Source organism: Podarcis melisellensis (genome assembly GCF_964234715.1).
Source record: "Podarcis melisellensis genome assembly, chromosome: 4".
Lineage (NCBI taxonomy): Eukaryota > Metazoa > Chordata > Lepidosauria > Squamata > Lacertidae > Podarcis > Podarcis melisellensis.
In genome coordinates this window covers 22,221,863-22,235,894 of record NC_138531.1, presented here as the reverse complement: position 1 = coordinate 22,235,894, position 14,032 = coordinate 22,221,863, and the positions used below count along the sequence as shown (strand labels likewise).

Sequence of the window (14,032 nt, the reverse complement as noted above, 5' to 3'; positions counted from 1 at the left end):
GTACTCCTTTCCTCTCTGACTGCAATTTGGGCCTAAAAGTCGAAATGCGGAAGGCATCTATTGTCCAAGGAAAGGTTTGTTGTTTCGTATGATCATAGAACGGTAGAGTTGGAAGGGATCCCTAGGGTCATCTAGTCCAACCTCCTGACTCTTTTGCCCAACGTGGGACTCGAACCCTCGACCCTATTTATTTGTTTTCAGAAGAGGGCGGGGCCTGGAAGGACGCCTGTTTCCTTGGTGCTCGTCCGCTCCTGGCCCGGAGTAGTAGCAAGTCAGGCCGATCCTCTTTGGCAGGAGGCGTCGCCACGCGGCCAGCAGGCAGTCTCGCCTGGGCAAGACGCGTAAAATATCGCCGAGAGGAGGAGAAGGAGAACGAAGTGGAGGAAAGTCAAGGCTAATTAAATTCTGCAAACGGCTCTGATTAGTATGCATGACACACCGGCTTTCACGTTGATCTTTCTGGGCGGATCAATACCCCCGCAGCATAAATGGGGGGGTGTCGCCTGGGGGTGACCTTTCCCTCTCGCCCTCCTGTCGCCCAGCTGGCCCCAGTGCCATCTCCTCTGGGGTCCTCATCTCCCCACCACCGCCACAACCCCGCTTCAGCCCCACGACTTCTTGGGTGGAGAAGGGAATGGGCAACAAAATCAAGCGAGAGAGGAAGGAGGTGCAAAGGAAGAACAGCTCTGAGCAGGTGTCATCCTTGCCAGAGCGCCCACAAACCACCCCGCACGCAGCAGCCATCTGGCACGCCCAGATCCCGAGCACGTGCGCTCCGAAGGGGCGAATTCCCTTGGGATCTGAAAGGGAACCGCCTAGGCCCACAAGGCAAGCCACCTCCCCAAGGCCCTTGCTTCTCTTGCCAGGGTGCCCTGGGTGCTGCTGGAAACCCCCATTTCCCACGGGGCAGGTGGAGTTTTGCACCCCAGGACAAGATGTCTGGGTTGGAGGGAGGCGGCTTTCCCCCAAGAGCCGGCAGGAGAAAGCGGAGGAGATTCCTTGTGGGAAGAGGAGCCATGGAGAGAGAGAGAATTATGTTGCTGAATTATAGTTGTAGCGCTCTGAAAAATGCAGGGGGCTATCCTAGCCGAGTTGGCGGTTGTTCTTTGGATGACCTCATAAGCCAGTAGTTCCTCACAGGGTTGTTGTGGGGGGGGGGCACTCCTACTGTACGCTGTCCTGACTTACTTGGGGGGAGGGTAGAATCTTGTATACGTACCGAAACAGCTTACTTTGAACACACGACTTCGAGCTGCCTCGACTCCTGTTCCCTCACATCTATCGGCGTTTTGCTGCCTTGGAACACCCAGCTCCATTTAATTATGGAGTTTATAATTATAGACCATTTTGCAAGACGTCGTCGAAGCGGGGACAGCGCCAACCTCAATGTCTTGGCTTATAGGAGGTCGCGTGTTTAGGATCGGGTTGGTAATGGACCCCGGTGTCTTACCATGGGTGGCGGATTGAAATTCGACTCCCTGATCAAACACTGCACATTTTAAATATGCCCACCGTACCCTGGTAACCGAAAGACACCTCCCCTAATCTTCAACCCAGGAAACTATATACAGTATTCTTATCTTATCTCACTGTAGACGGATGAACAGATCACCCTATATAGTTTATAAAATTATTATTTACTTATCTCCTGTGTGCTCATGTGTGCGCATGAGACCGATTCCTTGTCGCTTCTGAGAGCCATAAATTGTCATTGCTACCAATGCTACCAATGCACTCAGTCGGTGATGGAGAAAGGTCTCGCCAGTCACAAGTTTTCTGCTTGGAGTAGTGGTGGCAGAGAGAATCGGAGTCGGCCCGGTTCCCAGGCAGGAGCACCTCCAAAGGAAGTAAACGGGGCCAAGGCGTTTTGTTTTGGCTTTTCCTCTCTAGACTTGTGAGGCCTTTGAAGTGACTCTCTCTCTCTCTCTCTCTCTCTCTCACACACACACACACACACAAACACACACACACACACACACACACACACACACCCCTGTCTTCCTTCTCCAGCCCTTTCCTGCTGTGGGCGGGGGAAACCGACCCTGTCTTTTGGGATATAGCCTTCGGCTTGCGTATGAAGCGTTAAAAGCATATTTACTGAGAAGCAAATGCTATTATTTTAAAGAAGACCGACTCCCAAGTGCGGGTAGAACTGCCGCCCTAGAATCGAAACGGAGCAAGTTGCTCCACTGTCTTCCCTCTCCCACTGGCCCTCCATATCCCACTGGCCCAGCCTTGCAAAGCCAAAGTCCCCTCTCCCCTGCCCACCAGATTTGTCGCATCTTCCGTTTGTGCAGCACCATGGCTAAGCTCCCTCCCTCCCTCCATACCTGGGGGGGGGGGCGGTTCCTTTGCAACCCACTTGCTAAAAAGCCCCTCTGGTTTCCAGGGGAGTTTTCTTTCCAGTTAAGTCTCAGGTTGCAGGCTGAAGTATACTTTTAATGAAGCGGAGTTTTTGGAAATCCCTTGGCAACTATCTTCCAGTTCAGCCTCCTCTCCGACCGTCTTGTGCGCAAGCCCTTGCGAGTCTTTCCAGAGGGGCTTGCGGAGGAGAACGTCCTGCAGGGTTCGCTCTCTGGAGCAATGCCTGGGCAGCGCGATTCGAGGCGCGTCTCCTCGGAAGCAAGTCCCGCTGGGAAAAGTGGCTGGAGCGGGTTTTCGTGCCTTGACGTTGTAGTAGGAAGGAAAGCACTTTCCTCCAAAGAACCACCGAGTAACAGCCCGATCCTATGCACCCTATCTCCTTCAGTGTTTAATATCAGTGGGATTTGCTCGCAGGTAGGCGTGCCGACGATTGCAGTCTTTAACCGAGCGAAGGAAGCCTTAAGAGAGAAGCTGCGTTAAAGCTGTTCGCCGACGTCCACTTACTTGGGAACCGACCCCTTTCAGTGCTGAGGATAGGGTTGCTGTCTACTCTGGCTGACCTTGACCTCCATTTATCCTTCGCCTCTCCGTGGCTGGGCTGGGGGCAACCTCCGTCCCGAGCATCAGCGGGGAACCGACCATTAAGTAAGGTGTCCCCAGCTGGGCCCCGTTCATACAAAGCTAAGCACTTTCAAGTCCCATTGGTAACAGTGAGGCGCGTGTTGCAAAGTGTCCCGATTTTCGGCTGGATCGTGCCCAACTTCGAGAGGGAAAGCTTCTGTGTCGGCAGCGCAGCTGAGCAGGACAGCCCAGGAACGCCCAAGCGAGCAGTCACAAACAGCATTTCGCCTCCAAAAAGCAAGAGGAGGTTTTCTTCGACTGGCTTGAAAGGAGAGAGGTCGAGGGTGCTTCTTTGGTGGAACTCGGTCCCACCGAAATCCACCTTCCCAAGTCAGTGTACTCAATAGCAGAAATGGATTTCCCGCAACTGATAAATTCTCCTTCCGCCTTATTGAAAAGGAGGCTGGCTTGGACCCCCTTCGACGAGTTTGTCTTTAAGATTTTCGAAGCTTGCCACCCTCTACACACTTGCTGGTGAGGGAACGGTCCCCGATGGACACAAAAACACTCTCTCCCGGGGAAACGCACGCGGGATTGCGCTGGAAGAGAAAATGTTAAACTAGATTGTTTCAGATCAGGCCATTTAAAACTGGGATTCCCCAAATCGGTTTAAGTTATCACTGTGCCTGCTCGCCAGTTCAAGTTATCACTGTGCCTGCTCGCCAGTTCAGGTCTGGCAGGGTGGGTAAAGTCCTCTGTCCTTCGTACCTTCCTGGGAAGTTCACACACACAAACCACACACCCCTCACTGTTTTTAATCGAGCTACCTTTCCACACACAGTTCTTTGGGGCTGCTGTGGTTTAGCAACCGGTTGCCACTGCATCGGTAACGCGCGCGTCGGTTCTTCAGGTTCCCTTTTACAGATGAGAGCGCAAAGTGCCACTACTAGTCCCCATTCAACTACTTAAGTTGGTATTGCATACTTACAACTTACGCAGTTTGACACTGCCGCATATTTACTCCTAGCACCCAAGAGCACATCGTACTAGTTATAGCACTGCTCGGTAATAGAACACGGCGGCTGCTAGTCTAGTTAAATGTTGCTGCAATCATCACAAATCATAATTAGGAAACATAAACGAAACCAAAGGCGGGGGAAATATTTGCAGAATCAAAGCTGAAAGACAGACTCAAACCTGAGCGATTGGGGAGAGCTGGAACAGAAGGGGAAAAGGGGAAAATGTAATAATAATAATAATAATAATAATAATAATAATAATAATAATAATAATAATAATAATAGCGTATTCTAGTTTTTTAGTCATTTCTGGATATGCATATCCGTTTGACTACTCTGGGTCTGCAATTTTTGCAAGGCTTTAGCCCTGATCTCTACCGATGTATACTCGAAAGTAAGTCTCGTTGAATCCAAGGAGACCAGTTCGCAGAGTCTGAAGGGATGAGCAACTTTCGGGGTTTCGAGCCGGACACGGTGGAGTGGGGGCTGCCTCTCTCCCTCCACCAGCTTTTTTACGCAGCTGCTTTGTATTATTTATAGTGCGTTCTATTACATACATCCTAGACGTATGTTCTCTCATGCATTATACAGGAGAGATGAGTATTGGAGCCCACTTTCTTCTGATTCAGACGGGCGTTCGCCATGTATCTGTATCTGTAAACCTCCATCTCCTGGGCAGGTCTCTATTTCGCCTCGCCATCCGTTTCTAAAGCTGCCTGGATTCCCTCCCCGTCCAAGATGCCGAGTCTTTGTGGGTGCTGGCTGGCAAGACTAGGGCGATGGTGGCAGCCAAGGCCAGCTCAAGTTCAAGTTCAAGGCTAGCCTAGGGGAAGGGGTGGGGGTGGGTAGAGAAGAGTCCCTCTCCCTGCCCTGCCCAGGGGCCTGAAAGGAAGAGAAGGCTGCTGATGTCAGGCAGGGACCCGGACCACTTGGTGGAGAGCTCAGTGCCCGGGCGCGCCCGAGGCTTCTCTGTTTTTTCAACCCAGCATCGCCTGCAGGTGTGGGTGGGTGCCGCGGTGGGACCCGAGGGACATCGGGGAGGCTGGGGAACGAGCGAGGACCACAAAGCTGCGGCGTGTCATTTGTTGGTGTGGGCTGGCCGTAATGGAGGGCGACTCGGACGGACGGCGCTTGCTTCCTCTGGCGAAAGGAGAGCCGAGGAACCCACAAGCCCAAGGCCAGCAGCACCGCCGTCTCTCGCCCGAGCCTCTTCCGGAGGGATCGAAGGGATCTTTCTCGCTGACCCTTCAGCCGGGGATCCAGGAGTCCCCCTTCCTCCAGGTTCTGGGAGACACAAAAAACCAGGAACAAAGCCGTGGTCAGAAACAGAAAAGGAGAGAGCAGAGACGTTCCCAGTCTTTCCCCTGCGTTCAACTTTAAATCAGACTTAATCTGGTGGAGGCCATTGAATGGCGGGAGGGAGCGGACGCTGAACAACGGATTCCTCTCTCTCTCTCTCTCTCTCTCTCTCTCTCACACACACACACACACACACACAGAGCCAATTTCAATCCAACGCTTTTTGGGGCCTCTCTTGCCATTCTTCCGACGGTGCCCTGCTGTAGTTTCCCAGCCAGCGAGATCTCTCTCTCTCCCAGAGATCAGCGCCATATGCTAATTCCTTTAATAAAATTGGGTTGGGTTTCTCTCTCTCTCTCTCTCGCCTAATATTATTAAGGGAGGAAAATGAGATTTTAACAGCCATTTGATTACTTCGGGGCTTTTACATTATGCAGCGGAGAATGACTGAATGAATGAATGACTACGAAGGAAGAGACCGCTCCAAGTTGGGGAGTAAAGGAAGCGTGCCAGGTTGTGTTTTTTGGACCGCAGCAAAAAAAAAAATTTTTTTTTTAAATTGCTCCCTCAAGGGCATCCTCTTCCAGGCCCAAGCGCGAATCTATCGCCCCTGTTTCCCCCGCACCAAACATCAGGCGGAAAGCTTGCCCCCAAAATGAAATTTTACTCGGAAATAGGTCCTACTGTGCTTAGCGGGACTTGCTCTCGAGGAGGTGGGCCTAGGACTACAGTCCAAGGCTCTTCTCTTCCCTGCCAAAGAGGGATAGTGTTGCTAACATAAATTCCAAACAGGGTGGGGGGTTTGGATGGAATGCAATGAAAACAAGCGACTGGGCTGGAGAGGCAAATGTATCGTTTGAGCGGTTTTTGGCTGGCGCTGCGGAGTTTTGTGAGAGGAGTGCCAGGAGCACACTTGCACAGGGCTTGGAAAAAGGGGGGAAGGATGCGTGCCTCTTTTGGGTGCCCAGGTGGCTGGCACTGGATTTTGGGCAAATGCCAGGCTTTCGAAGGTTTTTTTGAAGGCTTCACAGTTCAATTCCACGTCCTGGTTACTAGAAAGTGGCTCATAAAATCAAAGCATGTCCAAAGCACTGATTCTGGGTTGAAGTCAAGAGGATAGAGGAGAATCTACAATCTTGCAGACAAGCAAAAGTTAATTTAGGTCATCATTCTTAATTATATACCTATTTACTCATGTAGAATATTATTTTAAATTATACACACATACACAAACAAACAAACACACACACACACTGGTAAATTTGTGGTGGGGAGAATAATTTTGTTAAAGCCATATCCACCAAATTACACAGCCCCTAAAATTTTTGTTTTCTTAGCCATTGCATCTTTAACACATACTGTCACACCAAAGTCATGGTTGTACTGTTCCCCAGCACTACAAAGAAAAGGGGGGGGGGTACTGCTTTTTTAAAGCCTATCTAATTCATCTCTTTTTTCCTCATCTTTGGTGGAGGGAAAATATATTAGTACAGATAAATGTGCAAAATAAAAAGCATAAGAACTATTCTAAACAAGGGAAGAAGTGTTTCCAACTTTTAAGGAATCCAGATTTTATGGAGAAGGATTTGGGATCTACTCCTAGATTTAAAAACAAATAAATTGTAAAGCATGTGAACAGTGCTTAAAAAATAAACTTAACATGAGTACAAAAAAATCCAGATTAAAAATGGGACCTTTCATAAAAGTAAAAAAGGAGATAAGGGCAAACTACAAGCAATAAAGGTTCTGACAGTCTATAAGGGTATAAAATTGACTTGAAATATAGGAGACTGGCAGAACTTGGAAGACTTTTGATTTTCACAGGGAAAAAGGTGAAACACATGCTTAATTCTTCCACTGAAATGGCCCTTAAAACTACTAATCTTTGACTAGATCCAGCACTAGAGTTGCAAAGCCCTGTGTAGTTAAATTCCACACATATTTACCCAGTAATGTCTTCAATTAAATTTACTCCAAGGTAAAAATGCACAGGAGTGCAGCCTAGGAGTATCATTCTTGGTATGATATTGGCTTCGTAAATCCAGTATATTAAGACAGGATGTAGATTTGTTTTAAATACTTAGTTAAACTAATAAAACTTAGTTTTTGTATAAGTTGTGCCCTCATGTGATTTCAATCACATATCTAAAACATTTTGCAGCGTATAGCAAATTTGGCCTTTCTTTAAGGCACACTCTAATCAACATAAGAAAACCTTTGACATACCAAGAAAGAAAGGAAAGGAAAGAAAGAGGGAGGGGAATGTCAGTCACTGCAGTTTCAACACATTTTATTATATTTCTGTATGCATTACTCTCAAAAAAAAAAAAACATATCACAAGAAATGATGAAACCACATGAACCTTCAAATAAAAAAATTCTGAAACAGTTTATGCTCACAATTGTACATATTTATAGTTAAGAAACATTCTTTATAAATACTGTTTCCTCTGTAGCAAGTTAATACCATAATTTAATTACAAATGGATAAATATGGCAACAGCTATTTACACAAGGAAGGGTGTTATTACGGAAAAAAATCCCTAACGGCACTACGTTTATTTCCCCCTCCCCACAAACTTCCAAACAGGAACTAACAAATAGAACTTGCAAAATGCACTAAAACATCACATGTAAATCCAGCTAACAGAAAATACATTCACAAGCATTGGAAGAGGAGGAGGAATCAATCTGGGTTTGTTTCGAAGAACGGCATGGAGACTTTGGCACGTGTGTTTTTTTGTTTGTTTGTTTTAAAATCTTTCCAGTCTATAGCTGAATGAAGTTTACAATCAAAGTTGCCTCTTTTTTTTTAAAAAAAGGAACACAATATTCAATACCACAATTACAAAAGAAACCATTTTGCTTCCACTTTACTTCCCCCCCTTTCCCTTTAAAAATGGGTGAATTTAAAAAAAGAGAGAAGGAAAGAGAAAGAGAAGGTGGGGGGAGCTAACAAGAGAGAGAGGACAGGAGGCAGAGAATGAGAGAGAGCATCACTTCTGGGAGAGAGAGAGAGAAAGCGCGGGGCGGGAGGGAAGAACCAAATCCATAGTTCACAAAGTGGACCAATTTCTATACACCGAGAAAACTTTATGATTACCACCTCCTTGGCGGAAGGAGCGAAGACTTCTCTATGTACACAGAGAGTCCGAGGGGGATGGAGGCGGTGGTTGGGGGCCGGCTGGTCCCAGGACCGACGGGTCCTCCCTCCTTGTGTCTGATCTTTTGTTCCCAAGGCGCTGGAGGCAGGAGGGGCGGCAGGGGCCCCCCTCGCCGGCAGAACTGAATGTCCGCAAGGCTCAGGAGGCAGCGGGTGTCCCGTGGCGGGTAGAACCGCATGGGCTGCTTTTAATCCTTCCTTTTCTTTCTTTCTTTCTTTCTTTCTTTCTTTCTTTCTTTCTTTCTTTCTTTCTTTCTTTCTTTCTTTCTTTCTTTCTAAAGATTTTATTTTCTCTCTCTCTTTCTCTCCCTTCTGCTGCTTCAAGATGTCCCAGTCCAAACAAAAGGGGGCGGCGGGGTGGAGAAAGAGAGAGAGGGAAGGCGGAGAGCGACTTCGACGGCGGCTTCCTTCCTTCCTTCCTGCTTTCCTTCCTTCATTTTCGAAGCATCTGGCTGGAGCGGCGGCGGCGGCGGCGGCAGGGCCAGGAGGCCTCTTCAGACGTACCACTCGTTGAAGTTGGACGTGAGGCCGCCGTGGCTGGCGCTGGCTCCGCCGCTGCCCGCTCCTCCGCCGCCGCCGCTGCCCCCTCCGCCGCCGCCCGAGCTCCCCCCGCCGCCGCCGCCTCCTCCCGCTCCGCCGTTGCTGCTCCGGTGCACCGCCGAGACTGCGGCCGCAGCGGCGGCGGCAGCAGCAGCAGCCGCGGCGGCCGCTGCAGAGGACAGGTTGCTGGCGGCTGTGCTTTGGGTCTCTGCGCTGGGGGACACCAAGCCCGGCGGAGTGGACGACTCGTAGCCGGAGCTGGCCGCGGGCGACGACTCGGAGCCTTGCGGGGAGGATTCGTGGACCTGCCAGGCCAACAGCGAGAAAGCAAACTAAGCAACTTGCGTTGAAAGGACACAGAAAAGGCTCCCAGATCTCTCCCACCCCTTTCCTTTGCTTCAAGACGCTCAATAGGCTCAGCACCGCCGCCGACCCTTCCCCAGTGCTGAAATCCTACATTTAGTAAGGTTGCATAAATCCCCCTGAGTTAGTAACAGATCAGGAAGCTGGGTTGGAGCCCAAAAGGTCCCTCTCTTCCGGCTATACACAACATTTTCTTTGGAATTTGGTTTGAAGCAGGTTTATTGGGAAACCACTCCGGTTTGAGCGGGACTTGCTTCCCAATAACTCCGCAGCCTTGGGCTACAGGAGCAGTGAAACCCTCCCCCGCCGTCCCGTGTGTGGCCCCGTCCTCGGCACCCCCTTCCCAGGCCCTGTCGCGCTTCTCCGGCTTACCTTCATGTGTTTCCGCAGGGAGCTGGGGTGGGTGTAGGATTTGTCGCACATCTTGCAGAGATAGGGCTTGTCCGAAGTGTGGACGTGCATGTGCTTCTTTCGGTCGCTGCTGTTGGCGAAGCGTCGGTCGCAGCCCTCGAATTCGCACTGGAACGGCTTCTCGCCTGCAAAGGAGGAGAAGGGGGAAAGGCCAATTCGGCGTAAGCGCGTGCGAACGAGTCGCCCGGCTGGCTTCTGTTCCAATCCACTTAGCAGCTAAAAAGCGATCTTTTACCAAGAACCATAAAACAAACATTTAGTGGCTGTGAGATCTTGGAAGAAACTTGAACATCCTCGGGGTTTTTTTTGGTCAGCTAAAGGAAAACGACCTCCTTTTCGTATGTGCCTCTTTTCATTGGCATCTGATCTTTAAATGTTCGTCTGAGAATTCCGCAGGAGCTCAGTCGAATTTAGGATGTGAGGGAAATGAGTTGGGTGAGTTGTGCAGGGGATTATGCAGCTTCGGAAAGAAATACCGGGCCAGGGTCCCAGCTAATACAAGGAAAACGGGGGAATTCAAGAAAGTCCTCAGGTCTGTGGTCATTGTTTTTAAAAGCGCGATTCCCCAAGGAACCCAATAAAGAGATTTGCGTGTCTCTTTCGGGATACGTATTTCTTTTGTTTTCATTCCAACTGGTGTTGCATTTAAAAGCCAGGCCAAGGAGCCTTTCCCAGTTCGTGCATTTAAAAACAGCCACCGGACCAGAACCAACCCCCACCCCCTGTTTAAACCGCGTCAAGCCGCAAACGACTCCAGATCTGAGCAGGCTGCTGCAGTATTTTTCACCCCTTTCATGCAAGGACATTGGAAGTCAGTTCTCAAAATATCCGCTGGGGATGATGGGGGGCGAAGAGGGCGAGAGAAACCGAAGCAAAAAACACATGCACAACCCTCCCTTGGAATTTTCCTAGAGCTTCTTCGCCCCTTCGCCAGATTTCCGAGCAATTTGTAGGTGTGAGAACTCAAACACAGCCACCGCCGGATCCTTCCCCCGCCCTTGAAACCGGAGGTGGGAGAGACGCGCAATTTAACGCGAAATTCCATTAGCACCTAAATTGTTCCTTAAAGACATCCGCTCAGAGCCGCCGCCCCCCCCCCCCGCAAAACGCGGCCATCTCCATGCAAATCAACGTCTCGGATTTGCTAAACCTTGTTAAAGCCCGTCTCGCACCTAAACCCGTTCTTAGCACTTCAGCAACACAACCAGAAAGGCTCACAGAGTTTTTGCTCCTTTCTCTCAGTCAACACTGATGCCCGGAAATTGCTCAAATATTTGCTGGTCTTCTTTTTCCCCCGGGGCGGGGTAGGGTGCGGACCCCAAAAATAAAAATAAAAATGCTCCAGTAGAAATCTGGCCGGCTGAAGTAAGAATTATCTAGGAGCCTGGGAAACGCAGTTGTTTGATTCCACTACCTGGACTCACACGATTTCTATCACCCAGAAACGCGGCCTCCTTTCTCACCCATTAGTCCTCATTTTGGGGTGGCAGCGTTAGGAAGGGGTGGAATCCTACCCCCGGAAGTTTATCAACCTTAAATCCTCTGTTGTTTATTACATGTTGCTTTAACAAAAATAATAAATTAGTGGAAAACCGCCTTCCGGCGCCCCAAGTCAGACTTTCAAAACACTTTTGCAAATGAGAAAATTTTATGGTCCCGCCTCACTCCATTTCAATTTAATGGAAAGCAGTCCCTGAAAAGCGCGGTGAAATGACCAGGGGGGCGGAGAAAGGAAAAGAGCTCCCCCCTCCCTCTTAAGGGTAGTTTTTCTAGAATATAGGTCTAAAATACAAAATGTAAAATTCAGCTCTGTTTTAGATTCCTACCATCACATTTATAAAACGGCACAACTATGCCTTTTTAAACTACCCACTTATTTACCCATTTTCTGGAAACGCGGCGTTCATTGCAGGAACACCTCTGAGCTGAATATATTTGGAAATGAAGCCGGTGGATTTCAAAGGAAGAGATTTCCTAGTCAGCTGCTCAGCTTTACGGATTTCCTTAAAAGTAGACCATACCGACAGGAACAACACTCGCTTCTCTACAGAATTAACCTGTAAGGTCCCTTCGTATATTTCCAGTTATCTGCTCGGGCGGTTTTTGCTTCTTTGAAGGGAGCCGTCCCACTCTGAAGGAGAGACTCCCTTGGCAACTGACTGATGCCAGTGTATCTTACTTTTCCCTAAGTATCTGATCCCACTGCATCTCCCCTAAGTATCCCGAGGAGCCCGGCCCAGTTCAGGCAGCCTTAAGAGAAGGAAGACATTTGGAAGCAATTTTATTTTACTTCTTACGTGTTTATTTTTTACGATCAAATAAAGCATCACTTCCTTTAAAGGGTTTGGACAAAATTAAACACCTTTCCGAGTAAGCAGATTCATGTGCGGGAGCATGCACGGGGAGGTTTAGGGGAAAAGGATTCTCCTGCTGTGCATTTGTGTCGCAATGCCCCCTTCCCTTCCCCACAGTCTCACACCCACCAACCACCCTTTCCGACCCGGCAAAGAGCGTGAAATCCCTCGTGGACTGACCTGTGTGCGTCCTTTTGTGGATCTTGAGGTTCTCGGAGCGCGCGAAGACCTTCCCGCAGCCGGGGAAGGGGCACGGGAAGGGCTTCTCGCCCGTGTGCACGCGGATGTGGTTGACCAGCTTGTACTTGGCCTTGAAGGGCTTCCCTTCGCGGGGACACTCCTCCCAGAAGCAGATGTGATTGCTCTGCTCGGGCCCGCCGACGTGCTCCACGGAGACGTGAGTGACCAGCTCGTGCATGGTGCTGAAAGTTTTGTTGCAGCTCTTCTTGGGGCTGCTCAGCTGCTCGGGGTCGATCCACTTGCAGATGAGCTCCTGCTTGATGCACTGCTGGCGCATGTAGCGGAAGAAGGCCCCCGGGTGGTGGTGGTGATGGTGGTGGTGCGGGTGGGCATGGTGCGGGTGGGCATGGTGCGGGTGGTGCGCGTGGTGCGCCGCCATGTTCATGCCCATGTTCATGTTCATGGGCCCGTACTGGCCGTGCAGCTGCGCCGCCGAGTAAGGGTCCGCGCGCGGGCTGGACACCTGGCGGTACTGGTCCGAGCGGCCGAAGACTTCCCCGGGCAAGCCCAGCCGCATCTGCCCGTTGAGCACGTTGGGCGAGCCGGGCGCGCCGTGCTGCTCGCCGATGCCCGGGAACAGCAGGTGGCTCTGCGCCTCGGCGTGCGGGTGGTGCAGGCTGCCCGTGGCCGCCGCCGCCGCCGCCGCGGCCCCGAAGAGCCCGTGCTGGCCGCCGCCGGCCGCCGCCGCCGCGTCGCCGAAGCCCCGGCTCCGAAACAAGAAGTCCCTGGGGGAGTTGAAGGGCGGCGCGGAGTAGGAGCCCACATGCGCCGCGTGCGGGTAAGCGGGCGCCTGCGAGCTGAAGGCCGAGCCCTGGCCCGGAGACAGCTCGTGCGCCGCCGCCGCCGCCGCCGCCGCCGCGTTGAGCTTGAAGGCGCCCAGGTGCGCCGCCGCCGCCGCCGCCGCCGAGTCCACGAAGCTGTTCTGCAGGCTCAGCTCGCGCTCCTGCATCTCGGCCGCCGACGGAGGAGGAGGGTGCCGGGCGAACGAGCCCACGCCCAGCGCCGGGAACTGCGGCCCCGCATCCAGAAGCATGCCGCCCAGGAGCCCCGGCGAGGGTCCGAGCGAGGGGCTCTCTGTCTTCCTCTTCTTCTTCTTCCTCCTCTTCTTCTTCTGCTGCGCGAGCGGGAGAAAGAGCCGCGCGCCGACGACGAGAGTTCAGGCGCAGGCGGCCAGCCGAAGGGTATTAAAGCAGCTGAGGCGAGGGCGGGCGGGCAGCTCTGAGGGAAGAAGGCACAGAGAGGGGAGCGGGCGGAGGGGAGGGAGAGAGAGGGAGCCGAGGAGGGAGGGAAGAGGAGAGGGGCGGTGGGGGGAGAGGGAGGGACGCAGAGGGGACTCGCCTTTCCCTGAGAAGGAGGGGGGAGAAATGGGGGGAAAGAGCTACCCACAACAACAACAACAACAACAGTACCACACACACAAGCCCTCTGGCGAAGAGATGTCACACCGCCACAGCCACACCGACAGCCCCTCTCTCTCTCACACAAACAGGCGAGGAGATATATAGGCACACTCCCTCGCGCGCGCGCGCTCACGCACACGCCGGGGCGCGCGCGAGTGGCCGGCTCTCCGCTCGCGCGCTACGCACACTCTCCGCTCAGAAAACAAACACACGGTTCTCCGCTGCGCTGCTACCCCGCCCCGGTGCCCCCCTCCCCGCCTTCTCCAGCCCCTCCTCTGAAATATTCGGGTCCCCCACCCACTCTTCTAACCACCCCTT

General features: G+C 51.6%; 1 protein-coding gene across 1 annotated transcript; it reads right to left on the bottom strand.

The window, feature by feature from the left end:
* Positions 1-7,508: 7,508 nt before the first annotated feature.
* ZIC2 (Zic family member 2) lies at positions 7,509-13,470 on the bottom strand. The gene is made up of 3 exons (XM_081907952.1): positions 12,255-13,470; positions 9,682-9,845; positions 7,509-9,251 (listed from the first exon to the last, which is right to left on the bottom strand). The coding sequence occupies exons 1-3, from the start codon at positions 13,345-13,347 to the stop codon at positions 8,901-8,903; spliced, it is 1,608 nt and encodes a 535-aa protein (XP_081764078.1). The 5' UTR covers positions 13,348-13,470; the 3' UTR covers positions 7,509-8,900.
* Positions 13,471-14,032: the final 562 nt, after the last annotated feature.